Source organism: Aethalodelphis obliquidens, unplaced genomic scaffold, assembly GCF_003676395.1.
Source record: "Aethalodelphis obliquidens isolate GAN/ISIS:26980383/991018 unplaced genomic scaffold, ASM367639v1 scaffold20, whole genome shotgun sequence".
NCBI classification, from domain to species: Eukaryota; Metazoa; Chordata; class Mammalia; order Artiodactyla; family Delphinidae; genus Aethalodelphis; species Aethalodelphis obliquidens.
The window spans coordinates 3408732-3423062 of record NW_020837964.1 but is presented as its reverse complement, the minus strand read 5'-3'; the positions used below and the strand labels follow the sequence as shown (position 1 = coordinate 3423062).

Below are 14331 nucleotides of genomic sequence, written 5' to 3'. Positions count from 1 at the left end.
CTCAGCTCCCGCTCCCCGCATGCCGCCCACTGGCACCGGCCCCCCAGGCCGCGCAGACCCCGCTCCGGTGCCGGGCCCTCCTGCTCTCTGGGTGACTTCTGGTTCTTCTTTTCCTGTTTCAGGCATGAGCCATGAGCCCAAGTCCCCTTCACTAGGGATGCTTTCCACCGCGACCAGGACCACCGCCACCGTCAACCCCCTCACCCCCTCGCCGCTCAATGGCGCCCTGGTGCCCAGTGGCAGCCCCGCCACCAGCAGCGCGCTGTCGGCCCAGGCCGCGCCGTCCTCCAGCTTTGCTGCCGCGCTGCGCAAGCTCGCCAAACAGGCGGAGGAGCCCAGAGGTAAGAGGCGCGCCCGCCGGGCGGCTCCACGAAGCGGGGGAGAGAGCGGCCCCTTCCTTCCTGCCCAGGCCTCGCGGCTCCTGCGCTCGGGGGGCACAGCCGGTCCCACGAGCCGCCGCCCCGCACGTGCACGGGCTCTGGGGGCGGGGCCGCTCCCGCCCACGTGCTTGCACGCCCGCGTCTACACGTGCTGGCTTTTCTCGTGCTGCCTCGTTCTGGCGGGGACCGCGCTGCCTGACCCCCGCCCGTCCGGTGAGCCCAGCGGCCCCAGCAGCTCTGCTTGCTCCTGCTTCCCGCGCTCCCTGCTGCTCTGTCCTCCTTTGGCTGTAGGACCACCGAGGGGGCGTCCGGCAGCTGTGGCTTCAGAGGGTGGATGTGCTGCACCCCGATACGTCCCTCAGGAGCCCCCAGCCTGCCCCGGGGGCCTCTTCCCAGGTGGCATGTTTCCCGGGAGACCGGGAGCACCAGGCCTTAATACCCCCTCCAGACGTGGCAGGGAGCAGGGTCTCTGGAAACCCTCTTTATCCCGAGTGCCCCAAAGTGGGGGCGCAGCTTAATCCGTCCAAGGCAGGGGTCTTGGGGTGGCATGGACAGGTGTCCCCCAGAGGTCCGGAGCCCCAGCTCCTGGTGGGCAGTGACGTGCTCTGTGACTTTGGGCAAGTGCTGACCCTCTCTGAGCTTCCGCCTTCCTGTTTGTACGACGAGGCTCGCTACAGCTCTGGCTCCGGGCGCTTCTAGGGCTGTTAGTCCAAGGGCTGCTGGCTGGAGGAGTGGGGCTGGCGGGCAGTTTGCAGCCAGAGCTGCTGGGAGGCCTGGGCCGTTGCGGGTTCTGGTGCAGGCCTCTCAGGCACCCTCTGGACTCACTGCTTGGAGGCAGGGGGTCGGCCTCCCGGGCGGAGGAAGCAGAGACCCTGGGTGCCTCTGCCGGCCATCTGCCTTGCCCCAAATGTCCAGGGCTTGGCGTCCTGGCTTCCAGGCCCTCTGGGGCACCCAAAGAACACGTGTGCGGGAACTCTGTCTGTCTTTGTGGACTCTGGGGTCTCTAGCTCAGCAGAGCGGACATTTGCCCTGACCGGGGTGGCTGGGGGTCTGCTGATTTCTGAATCTGACTTGTCTCCACACCCTTGCTGATCACGTGGTTGTTGGACGGAGGAGGAATGTGAGGGGGGTAGACAGGAGTTGACGGGCAGCGTGGATGTGGCCCGGGAGCGAAGGCCTTCGGGGCCCGGTTTCTGCGTTGCTAGGGATCGCCCTCACTGCTGGTGTCCGCCTGCCCTGGGCTGTTCTGTCCACCCAGACAGACCTTCCCAGTCCCTGCACGCATGCCCCTCCTTGCCCACCACGGGACTCCTTGGCCACGCGGCCGGAGAGCAGAGATACGGTGAGCTGCGTGCCGGCGAGGCCCCCAGAACAGACGTCCTGGGCTGGCTGCGAGCACCCCGGGAGCAGCGTGCACAGTGGCACCCTGAGCTGGGGCCGAGACTTGGGGGTCTCTTCAGAGTCGACGCGAAGCCCCCAGGGCAGAACTTGGTCCCTGCTTTGGCGTCTTCCCGGCATTCCAGGAGGCGGAGAAACAGGGCTGTCGCAGCTTTCAAAGACAACTGTCAGCACGTGGGAGGCACTGGGGCCGTCTGGCTGAGCCACCCCCGAGCGTCAGGGCTTCAGCCAACAGCTGTGTCCGCTCCCGGGCAGCTGGGCTCATCCTGGGGCGACGCCCCCCGTCTGTAGAGGATGTGGCAGTGAAAGGGCGCGTTTCCCTCCTTGCCGAGTGGGTGGTGGAGAGGTCTGCGGGCGTGAATCACGCGACAGCCTGCCTTGGTGGCCTCCGTCTCCTCTCTGCTGCCCCAGGCTGGCCCCAGCGTCCGGCTCAAATAATGGGCCGGTGGACAGCCCGCGTGCCGGAGATGGCCGGGCCTCGCCGGCCGGGAGCAGCATGTGCCGTTGTGGAGCGGACCCTGCTCCCCGGGGGCTGCGATCTGGGTGTTCTACGTGACGCCCGGGAGCTTTGTGACAGGATCAGGAGAGAGAGGAGAGGGGCGAGCCACGCCGGCCTGAGCTTGTGCTGTCCGCCGCTGGTTGACCCGAGGCTATTCCCATCGTTCTGATGAGAAAGCCGAGGTTTGGGTGGGGGGGTGCTCAGTATTTGGACCCTGGGCTGCCCTGATGCTCGAGTTACTCTGTGTGTGTCCTGGGGACTTGTGACCTCATTTCTGATTCTGGGGGCCCCAGGCAAAGTCTGGAGTTTAAAGCAGCAGTGATGAGGTTCATTGGCAGTGCACCGTCTGGTGCACCCCAGTGGGGCTCTGGTTTGAAGAAATGAGCTCAGTTACTCTCTGGAGCATCCTCTGGGCCACATCCCATGCCTGGTCCCCATTTTTCTCACGGAGTTGCCCCAGCTCTGATGGGCTGTCTCCCGTCTGTAGAATTGGCTGGCAGCCCAGAGTCGTCGGCCCATTGTACAGGTGGGGAAGCTGAGGCTCAGAGAGGTCAGGTCATGGGCGTGAGGTCACACAGCTGGTGAGGACACGCCCTGTGCTCCTCAACTGCTGCTGCTTCAGCCTTTCCAAGTGGATATGGAGAGCCGGACTTAGGACGGCAAGACTGAGTGCATGGTCCTGGCTGCGGGGGGGGACCCCCTTCCCACCCCCCAACACCCACCACAGTGGTGCAGGGAGCCCTGGGGGGGGGCTCTGTGCTCCCCACAGAGCGGGGGACAGGGTGGAGATGTGGGCTGTCAGCTTCTGGAAGCCTGGGGGCTGTAGGGGCACAGGGGGGAGAGCCAGCAGCCCCCCAGCTCCCCTGCCTGCCTCTCCACAGGGGACCAGAGAGCCCAAGGGGGGCGTTTGCTGGGCTTGGTGATGGCGGGGGTGGGGGTTGATTTTTTTTGCTGGTTAATAACTTCTTAAGGTGTAATTCGCGTCCCGGAAAATTCATCTTTTAAAGGACACAGTTCAGTGGGTTTTTGTGCGTTCAGAGTTCTGCGACTATCACTCTTAATTCTAGCATGTTTTGTCACCTCTAAAAGCAACCCTGTCCCCACGCCGCCCCCGGCCCTGGCAGCCAGGACCCGCTGTCTGGACACCTGTCGCCTGTGGGTGCACGCAGCCCCGCGGCTGGCTTCCGCTCAGACCGTTGTTTGCAGGGCTGTCCACGCACACAGCCCCGCGGCTGGCTTCCGCTCTCTCTCAGACCGGTGTTTGCAGGCCTGTCCACGCACGCAGCCCCGCGGCTGGCTTCCGCTCTCAGACCGGTGTTTGCAGGGCTGTCCACGCACGGCACACTTCTCGCGGGTGGTTGGCACCGCACACCTGGCACCAGGTGTGTGAGGAGGTGGACCCAGCAAGGGCTCTCCCCTCCCGCATCGCGGCAGTGAGCGTTTATCGAGCACCTGCGGAGTACAGGGCAGTCTCCCGCTGCGTTCCCAGCATAGCCCTGGCCTCTGTTCTCTGTCCGTCCTGCTGGTGGGCAAAGCCGAGAGCTTCGGGCTCCCTGGTGTCCCAAGCCGTAGTCAGCAGAGGGGACTCTGGGAACTCCACGGCCTCCTGCCCCACCCTGACATCCGTGTCCACCTTCCCGGAGAAGGGAGCCACCGCCTCTGCCGCAGCTGTCCCTCCCTAAGGGCGAGGCCCCCGTCTCTTCGGGGTGACCCAGGACCCCATGGCTGACCCCAGAGGGCCCTGTCCCCAAGGGCAGAGGTCCCAGGTGGAGCAGGTACGGCGTCCCCTCCTGCACAGGGAGGTGGTGGGAGAGGCGGGCCCGACGGCAGAGCCAAGACAGCCGAGGCCACAGCCCTGCCCCCCCCCAGGCCCCTCCTGCTGCCCGGCCCGTGCTGGTCAGCCGCGGGCCGCCTGGGTGCTGGCCGCAGCCCTGGGCGCCTCCGGCTGCCTCGTGACCCTCTCCTCCGGCCCCGCCGCCCCCCACACTGTGGAAGCGTCTTACCCCGAGCCGTGGCCCAGCTCTCCCCTCTGCTTCCCCGGCTGATGTCTTTCCTCACGTCGTGTCTCCAGGCTGCAGTTTAAAAATCCAGTTCAGAGCAAGTAATCCACATGCCCATCATTTGCTCTGCCCCCAGAGAGAGGATGCGAGGAGGAGACGTTGGCCCCCGCTGGGTTTTCATCTTTCCTGAGGCTTCTTTGCAGCCCCAAGGTCCTGCTCCGTGCCCGTCGGCCAGCGGGGGACCGGGTGTCTTTCCCTGGGGGACTCGAAGGGCCTGCCTGTCCGGGGAGGGGGAGGGGCCATATCTGCCTGACCCTGTAACCCACTCTGACACGGGCGCCCAGCAGGGTGGACACGGACGCCGGCAGATTCTGGTTCACGCCCTTGCTGTGTGGCCTGGGCACGGTGCTCTACCTCTCTGAGCTGCCTTGTGTCCTCAGGATGAGGGTAGCGTCTAGGGACTTCCCTGGTGGTCCAGTGGTTAGGGCTCGGTGCTTCCAATGCAGGGGACGTGGGTCCGATCCCTGGTCTGGGAACTAAGATCCCGCGTGCCTCACGGCACAGCCAAAAATAAAGAAGGTAAAAAACAACAGAGGCTGAGGATAACGTCTGTACTGCGTAGATTTTGCCGACGTAGGAAGAACACGCTAGCTCCAGGTGCGGCGCCGTGTGCAGCAGATGAGATCCACCCACGCCGTCACCCCAACCCCGGCCATCCCCACCTTCCCCCACCCCTGCGGTGCAGCCAGGGCTTGAGGGGCCGGCAAAGGAAGGCGAGTGCTTCCATGGCTGAGAGCGGGGCTGAGTTGCTGCGCACGTGTCTCGAGGCCCAGATTGACCCCGTTTGGGGAGAGCCCGTCCTGTCCGGGCCGGAGGAGTTGCCACGGCTGCTCCCAGACGTCCTGACAGCGTGGGTGCGCGCAGGCCCAGGGCATCCGCTCCCTGTCACCTCAACTCTTGTCTTGCCTCTTTGGAGAAAGGGAGTCCCAGGCCGTGACCAGGCCCACACAGCACGTTCTGGAAGGAGCCTCGGGCTGAAGGTTTGGGCCCCACGTTGGTCCCGGCTGTACCCGTGGGACCCTTCGGCAGTGACAGGCCGGGGCCCCCTTGACTGAGGCGTCCCGCAGCAGTGCCCTTGGCGTCTATCTTCGGCCCCTTTGCCGGCGGGGCGGCGCGGAAGGAGCAGGGTGGGCTCCAGAGCCACACGGCCTGTGCACATCCCACGTGTCCCGTCCCTCCCGGCGGGGTGTGGGGGGCACCGAGCGGCCTCAGGGGGCTGGTCTCCCGTCCGTCCCTCCCGGCGGGGTGTGGGGGGCACCGAGCGGCCTCAGGGAGCTGGTCTCCCGTCCGTCCCTCCCGGCGGGGTGTGGGGGGCACCGAGTGGCCTCAGGGGGCTGGTCTCCCGAGGGCACGAGCACCGTTTTCGCCGCCTGCAAGAGAAGTGACTGACGGACCCCGGCTCTGTTTGGACCCGACGCAAGCAGGCTGGCAAGGGCGGCGCGGGCCAGGACCCCGAGCCCAGGCGGGAGGGAGCGTGCTTTTCTGCAGGCGTGTTTGCCGGCCGCCGGCCTCACCTCATCTTGTCGCTGGCTTTGCGGGTGGGTCTGGTTTCCCTGGGGCCCCTGAAGGAGGCGGGAGCATCCCTCCCTCTGTCGGGGTTGGAGGTGGGACTCTGCCCGCCAGTGGTGCCTCACTCAGCCGGCCTGAGTCGGGGGGGGGGGGCGGCGCCCCTGTTCTGCCGTCTGAAGCCTGCCTCTTCCAAAGAACGCAGCGAAACAAGTGAGCGGACACGCGTGTGTGTCAGTCGTGTGGCCGCAGGGCTCGGCGGGGCTGGGCTTCCCAGCGTGTCTGCAGCCCCGTCTGGCTCGTGGCGCAGGTGTGAGCGTACAGGGGCGTCCTCGGTGCCCCGCCCTCCTTCTCTGTGCTCGGGGCCGGGGATTCAGAGGAGAGGGGGGCTTGCGCCTGCCCTGATGGGGGCTGCCCAGCCCTGAGGCGTTGGGACAAGAGGCCTCCCCGGGCCGTGTCGCTGCAACAGCGACTTTTCCCGTCCCCCCCCGAAGCCCCCTCCGCCTTCTCGCCCCCAGTTCCTCTCCTGTCCCTGGATGCGCCCCCTCTCGGCCCCTTGTGCCCCTCAGCACAGCAGAAGCCCACCGTCCTCCCAGCCCCCGTCCTGCTCATCACCACATCATGGGCCCCTGAAAGTGTGTCTTGTAAGAAGGACCACACCTTGCCTTTGCTGGCTGGGGTTTAGTGACGGTCCTGTGATGCTACGTTGGGGCAGGTGTGCCCCGCCCGCTGGTGGCATGAGGTGGGGTGAGGGCTCCTGGGAGGGGGCTTTGGGTGGACGGGCCTCTGACTGTTCCCACGCCATGGAGGAGCTGGCAGGCAGGCCGGGAGGGCCTCTTCCAGGAAGGGAAGCGGGCAGAGGGCAGCCCTGCGGCTCTTTCTCGGGGGGTTCTCCCTGAGCCCACAGGTGGGTGGGGCCATTGCATGTGCCGTGTGCCCGGCTGTCGCTGCTGCGCCCGGCCTGCGGGGAGTCCAGGGGGTCCCCCACCTCCTTCCCCGCCTCCATGTGATGATGGTGGGGATCTGCACGTGCTCGTGGCTGGCGGGTCCCTGCCTGCACCGAGTGAAAGTCTGGGCGAGGCTCCGCCCGGCGGGGGGACCCCTGCTGCTTGGCGCTCGCTCCGGAATCTGTCGCACCCACCTCCGGCTGGCACCTGGGCTGGCCCTGTGGTGCTGCGGCTTTGGCCACGGGAGGGGGCGTCTTGGGAAGGCGTCCCAGGGGTCCTCCTTTAGGGAGCACATCAGGTGACCGTTGTCTCTCATCGGCTCTCCGTCCCTCCCCGGGTGAGGCGGCCTGACTCAGTGCAGGCTTGTGCCCGGGGAGAGGGAGGGCTGTGCGGTGGCACTGAGATCACACTCTGCAGTGCGCCGGGCAGGGTTGGTCCCGGCACAGGAGCCGTTGTTTAGGGCGCCCAGTGGGTGCTTCAGGTCGTTCGGGTGGCGTCTAGGGAGCTGACATGCTGCACTTGTGTTTCCAGGCTTATTTCCATCTCCCCTCACAGCGACTTCGGTATCTCAGCTGTTAATTACATGGGCTCAGGGGGCCTCGGGCGCTAATCCGCGAGGTCAGATGACAGAGGTGACGCGGAGCGCTGTGCACCCGCGAGGGGCTCGCTGCCGCCTGCCGTGTACCGCCGGTTCATTACAGCTCGCGCCGCCCTGAGAACGGGGTCGGGGGCGATCGCGCTAATTGGCGGTTGCGTGGTCAGGCATCGATCTGGCTGCCGAGCGAGGCGTCCGGCCCGCCCCTGAGGGACGAGGCTGCTAATTGCCCGTGGCCTCCGGGCGGGCAGGGGCACCTGGCCCCCAGGCTCCGTCTCTCGCCCTCCCCTCCTCCTTCCTCACTCACTGCCCAGCGCTTGGAAACGATGCTGATCCGTGGAGACCTGCTAATGGCGTGGGGCGGGGGCTCGGAGGCCGGAGGGGGGTGATCTGAGAGGTGGGCGGGGATGGGGGAGCGGCAGGGTCGGGAGCCAGGTGGCCCTGAGTCTCTGTGCTCAGGTGGCGTGGCCACCGGGCCCTCCTGGCTGTGAGGCCCCAGGGGCTGGCACAGGCTGGGGCTCTGAAGTGTCTGCTCCAGCTTCCCCCCGTCTGCCCGGCCCCTCGAGGAGCAGAGCCCACCTGGCCTTGACCCCACCGTTTTCTCCAGGCAGTGCAGCCTCTCCCTTGACTGGTGGGGTTCTCGGTGTGTTTGTTTTCTTTCTTTTCGCTCCCTCTACCCCCAGGCGGAGTTTACACAGGGTGGCCTGGGGTGCAGGCTGGGTACACAGTAGGTCCTCCTGCTTGGTGGCCGAGAGCTCTGGTGGCTTTTCACCCCCTCCCCGCTGTGTCCTTCCGGCTGCTGGTGGACGTGGCGGGAGTTTCTCGTAGGGGCCGCCCGCCTGCGTGTTTGGTGGACGGCAGCCTGCTTTGCTGGGGCCCCAGGAGCGGGGTTACCGTGCCAGGGCGTGGGCGGTGGTGGGGAGACAGATGCTCCCAGTTTCTCCAAGTTGCACAAACCTGGTGAGCGCTCAGGGTACAGGGGTTTCCCGGCCTGGTCAGCCCGCCGCCTGCCTCCTGCTTCTCCCTGGAAGCTGGCTTCTCGGGTGGGCCCCGCCAACCTGGCAGACACAGCTCGTTTCAAAACTTTGGCGGCTGTCCCACTGGGAAAGGAAGGCCGCCGACGTTGTCGCCTGTCGGCTGTCCCCAGGCGGGCGGTACTGACAGCTGACCGAGGCTGGAACTTGCCCCACGGCTGGGATCCTGACCTGGTGCTGGGTCTCGGTGGTTGGCCCGGCCGACTTGGGGTTGCAGAATTGTGTGGGCCGTGGTCGGCGGATCTGTTTGGGGAATCGGGGGTCACACGTCAGGGGCAGCAGCCTTTAGGTGCCTCCTCACTGCCCACTGGCCGAGCACTGACGGTGAGGGCTGCAGGTGAAGGGGGCACCTGGCCTCAGCATCGTTCTTGGGGCTGGCGAGCGGCTCGGCTGGGGGCAGGTTTGGCTGGCCCGGGTGTCTCCCCGTGGGGCTGCCCCGTACAGTTGTTCAAGCTGTGCACAAGCGTAGGGAAGCACGCTGCTCAGGGCGAAGCTCTGTCCCAGCGTCCGTGGGGCCTTGGCTTCCGACCACTCTGCCTCCTGGTCACTGCTGAGCCCGCGCCTCGACGGTCGGGGCCTCTGGGGCAGAGGGAGGGGTGACTGTCTCCCAGCACCCTGAGCTGTAGGCTGCCGTGCCTCCCCTTCAAGCAGAGGTTTGATTAGGTAGCAGGAGTGTGCCCACTCGAGATGGTTTGGAGAAAAGATGCGGGTCTTGGTCCCGGGGACCCAGGAAGGTTCTGAACAAAATCCAGGGAGGATGTGCTGCTTGCGGAGGGGGGAGTCTGTGCTGGCCCCAGCTTCCCCCCCCGCCCCGAGGCCCCAGGTGCCCCAAGTGGGGCTCCCGCAGACAGACGCCGCCCAGTTGAGCCCGTCAGAGGGGAGCTCTGCAAGGTGGCGCATGTCCAGGCTGCTGCTTGGGGCTGTCGTCAGCAGGCTCCTCGGCCAGGTCCACCCCCTCGGGCCGCCCGAGCTCACACAACCCCCGTGACCATGGGCGAGCGCGGTACCTGGGACGAGCTGAAGTTCTGCTGTGTAGTAAAATCTGGGGGTCCCCTGTCTGGCCTGCCCCAGATTCAGGGCCCTGGGTGCTCTCCGTGGCTCTCAGGTGCGGTGGGGTTTGTGTCGGGGGCCTGTGGGCCATGGGGCCTCGGCGGGGTGGGGGGGCATGTGAGGGGTCTCCTCTGTCCCCAGACTGCAGCCCAGAGCAGTGCGGGGTGTGGATGTGCACACGGCCGAATCTCGTTGGGCCTGGGTGTGACTCTCGGGGACCCCAGGACCAGGCCCTGCCGGCAGCTCCAGCCCTCAGGGGCCACTCTGCTGCCCGCCTGCCGGGATAGATATCCCACCGGGCGGTGACGTTGGGGCGAGCCTGGGCGCTGGGGGTGGGGGAGGGGGGACGCACCTCCACCCCTCGCTCACAGGCGGCCCCGCCCCTCGCGGGAGGAGCAGCTGCCGGCCAACCTGGCTGCAAATGGGTGACTTCCTCCCAGCCCCCCAGGCCCCGCCCTCTCCTCCCACCCCACGCACCACCACGACCCTGTGCCCCTGCCAGGAGCTAAACCAATCCCATCCTCCTGCCACCCTCCACACCACCCCCCTCGGGGGGCAGCACATGGGGGTGATGCTGAGGGTGGGGCTTCTTTTGGAGGTGATGGAAATCAGATAATGGTGTCGTTTCCACAACGCTGTGAATATGCCCAAAACCACCGACCTGTATGCTTTCAGCGCCGGATCGTAACTCAGTTCTTAAAACTTGAAATGAACGCGTTCGGTATTTTGAAAATACAAGCCTTCGTCAGCCACGCCCTCGCCTGTTCCCCACTCTGCCAGGCCCGTCCAGCAGCTAGGACGCCCCCTCGAGCACACAGGGGGCTCGCAGGGAGAACTTCGGGCCTTTCTGTGCACCTCGGGGCGTCTCGTGCCCACCCCCTCGCTCAGAGCCTCACGTGCAGCTGCTGCCTCTTGTGGGGCAGGTTCAGCAGGCCCCTCACTCACCCTGCGCCCAGCGGCCCACATCAGCCCCGGTGACCCGGGGTGTCGCGCACGGCCCCCAGCTGCCGTGGGTGTAACTCGTCGAGCCACACTTGCTCCGCCCCCGGCTCTTTCCCCCACTCGGGGGAGGCTTGCGGTGAGCAGCATGGGGCACGGGAGGCCCTGTCCGTGGGTGGGGGTGGGGAGGTACCGCCCAGATCCCAGGCTGGGGCGGGGCGTCCGCAGGAGCCCGCGTGCCCCTGCCCGGCTGCTGGGGCCCGGGGGGCACCCGCTCAGGCTGTTGTGTCCTTCTCCCGCAGGGTCTTCACTGAGCAGTGAGTCGTCCCCCGTCTCCTCTCCGGCCACCAACCACAGCTCTCCAGCCAGCACGCCCAAGCGCGTGCCCATGGGCCCCATCATCGTCCCCCCCGGGGGCCACAGCGTCCCTAGCACGCCCCCCGTGGTGACCATCGCCCCCACCAAGACCGTCAATGGCGTGTGGAGGAGCGAGAGCCGGCAGGTGAGTGTGGGGAGGGGGCTTGGGGGGGGCCGGATGTGCCACAGGCACTGGGGAGGCGGCCTCCCGCGGAGCGGGACTGGGTTTCGGGGTTGAAATCCCCTGCCCCAGCTTACTCCCCTGAGCTTGTCTTTTTCTCTGCAAAATGGTGTAAGTACAGCACCTACCTGGAGGGTCTGCGTGATTCAAGAAGATTCATGGGCGTTAGTGGTCTTGGGCTGCCAAAACGAGCCTCACAGAGCATCACAGACGGGGGCTTATTTAAGACAGATTTATTCTAGAGGCTGGAGGCCCAAGTTCCAGGTGGGGACAGGGTCAGTTTCTCCTGAGGCCTCTCTCCTCGGTGTGTAGGCGGCCGTCTTCTCCCTGTCTCTTCCTGTGCTCTTCCTTCTGTGTGTGTCTGTGTCCTAATCTCCTCTTCTTATAAGGACACCAGTCCTATTGGATCAGGGCCCATGCTCGTGACCTCGTGTTACCTTAATTACCAGTTCAAAGATCCTGTCTCCAAATATGGCCACTTTCCGAGGTCCTGGGGGCTGGGACTCCAACATAGAAGTCTTGGGGGACAAAGTGTTTAAAATGGTGTTTACACATCCGAAGCACTAGATAGACAATAGCTGTTATGGTTATTCTCTATTGCACAAACAAAGAATCGAAATAGCGAAAATACCAGCCTGTATTTTCACAGATCAGATTTCCTATCTCTGTCTTAACCTTCGAAGTCCGCCCGCCCCAGGAGGCCCTTTCCCGCGCTTGGGGGGGGGGTGGGTCCCTGGTGTGACGTGGCCGTGCAGAAGGAGCTCGTGGCCTTGGGAGCTGCCCCTGCACCTGCCTACCTCCACCACCCGCCCCCAGCTCCGGTGCTCCCAGCCTGGAGGGGCCCTTCCTAACTAAGAACACTGTCCCTGTGCTTGTCTCCTGGATTTTTCTGGAGTTCCCAGAGGGATAGCACCACTTGGAAATACTAATTAAACCACAGAGAAAGTGTGGGGGAAGCGGGGAGGGTGGAACTCTCCCCTCGCCCCCCTCGCAGCGCTCTGCCCTGCTGGGGCGGGTGGGGGGATGGGCCCAGGGCCCCAGCTGGACATCACTCAGGGTCTGTCTTTTCTCTGCCCTGGAGGTGGGGGGAGCCAGCCTCCGTCCACAGAGGGGGCCACCCTCCGTCCACAGAGGGGGCCACCCTCAGGCAGGCCCTGACCACGGAGCCCAGTAGGGACCTCCTGAATTCCTGGAAATAGGCCAGGGGACCGTAGCTTGACTCCCACATCCGAGGTGATAGACGCTGCTGGGTCATCACCTGCCCAAGGCCCCCGTGCCCGCCTAGAAGCTGCTGCCTTGGCTTTGTCGCTCTACCCCGAGTGCAGTTTGGAGGCAAGAGAGCCAGGGCAGGGCCTGGTGAGCGGATCCTGGCCAGAGGGGTTTGGAGATGCCCAAGACGCCGCAGTCCTGGTTTGAGGGAGGACAAGGGGTCTTCACCAGCATCTCCTGCCTCCAGAGGGGCCCGTTGCCACCTGGCGACCAGCCTCGAGCTCGGGGCCCTAACCACCTGCATCTCCCCTAACTCCCGGGGGCCCAGATGGTTTCTGATCCTGTTGCCACGTCCCTGGTTTGGTCCTGGCTGGTGACGGCCACCCACGGCCCAGATCCTCCCCTCTGGTCCTGTCCCCTGTCCCAGCAGCTGCTATCCAGACCCAGGAGCCTCCTAAGCGACCCTCTCCTGGACACTCAGGTGCCTTGGCCTTGGGCCCCTTCCCCCCAAGCTCAGCCCTCCTCGGGGTGGAGGGGGGTCCTCACTGCCTCAGAAACACCGAGTAACCCCCAGAGGAAGGGCCGCGGTGGCTCTCTGCAGCCACTTACCAAGGCGGTGGTTAATGAAACACTAGTGCCACCAGGGAGGGCGGCGGGAAGGGAGCTGGATCAGTGGGAGACATGCAGCTCGTCGCCCCGGCACAAAGGCTCAGCAGAGAATTGAATCCGCCCGGGGAGGGGGAGACCAGGAAGAGCAGAGTAGTGAGGGGGGAGGGGGGCGTCCTGAAGTCCCGGCACGTGAGTCACGGGGGGCCCTCCCGCGCACCGGGGTCACCGGTATTTCCCAGGTAGCGGGAGCTGTGGAAGGACGGATGCAATGACAAATAGTCTGTTTTAAAGCTAACAGGGCATGTCTGCCCGGCTGCCTAGTGGAAACCTCTCTAATCACCAGAGAATGAAGGATTCTCCTCCCTCCCCACCCCCCCCCCCCCTTCCTTCTTTCATCTCTACAGCTGCGCCTGCAGCCGCTGCTCAGAAATGAGAGCTGCCCGCAGATGTTCCTCGGGGCGAGCCCGGCCGCAGGCCGGCGCGGGGGCCTGGACGCCACCATCAGGGGCGTCGGGGTGGCCGGCTGAGCCTCCTGGGCCCGGCCTGGTTTGGGGGCTGCTGCCCGGGCCCACCCCCCGTGACCTCGTTCCCAGGTGCCTGTCATAAGCTTGGCAGGGCTCCAGCCAGACTGGCGCGTGGGTCTGGCTCTCTGGACCCCCTGCCTGCCAGCCCACCCCTCCCCCCGCCTCTCCAGCTCCTTGTTTGTCCTCGGCCGGGCTGGGAAGGTACCATCTGGCCCAGCCGCCTTCAAGCAGGGCTTTGTCCTGCCGAGGGTTGAAGGGGGCTTCTGGGGACGGCGTTGAGCTGGGGCTGGTGCGTTCGGGGCCCCTCCCCTGGGACAGGGGCTGCCTGGGGCCCCTCACTCTGCTGTTTGATTCAGCAAACAGTGCTGGAAGCGCGAGGAAGCGTGTGGTGGCCTGGAGTTGCCTGGAGCTTGTCCCCAGATTTTGTCCTTAAATCGAGGTCCCCTCGAGGACTTCACTGTCCTGGGCTGACGGTGGAGGCCCTTGGCTGCCGTCTTCCTCCTACTGCGGCCTGAGGGGAGGAGGGGCCTTGCTGCCAGCCTGGAGGCAGAGCCCAGGTCCCCCCGGGTCCCATCACCCCGGGCATTTATCGGGGGAGCCGCCCTGGCACCTAGGGGGCCTCTGGCTGCAGCCACTGCGTCCCCGTCCAGAGAGCATCTGAGGGCCATGCCGTCCCTTGTTAGTCCATCCCAGACGTCGGGCACAGGGCCTCTCCACTCCACGGTGGCCCCCGTGAGGGGCAGCCCCAGAGCAGCTGAGGCGCCTCGTCGTGGGGGTCAGCACTTGTGCTGGCCTGGCCCTGTGCCCGCAGAGGGAGGGGTGCGAGGGGGACACGGCACGCTGAGGACAGCCCCTTGGGTGGTAGTGTCAACGGGGAGCGCGAGAGGGCGGAGGGGGGTGGGCTAGGAGGTGCGGCTGCTTGTGCGAGAGCCCCGCTTCCCGTGTACACCTGTGCACCCACCCCTGCTGCTCTGTGAGCCGCCGCTGTGATTGCACGTTTGACAGCTGGGGGAACCGAGGCCCGGGGCAGTTATGGGAGCCGT

General features: G+C 65.9%; 1 protein-coding gene across 6 annotated transcripts in view; it reads left to right on the top strand.

Moving 5' to 3' along the window:
- GSE1 (Gse1 coiled-coil protein) overlaps window positions 1-14331 on the top strand; it is a 417101-nt gene that overhangs the window by 380071 nt on the left and 22699 nt on the right. For 4 of the 6 annotated variants that reach the window (XM_027119074.1, XM_027119073.1, XM_027119079.1 and 1 more), the window contains one exon: window positions 10711-10910. In XM_027119074.1, coding sequence (XP_026974875.1) covers window positions 10711-10910 — 200 coding nt within the window. Of the gene's footprint in view, window positions 1-122; window positions 342-10710; window positions 10911-14331 lie in introns of all 6 variants that reach the window. The other 2 variants (XM_027119075.1, XM_027119077.1) reach the window with 1 other exon arrangement.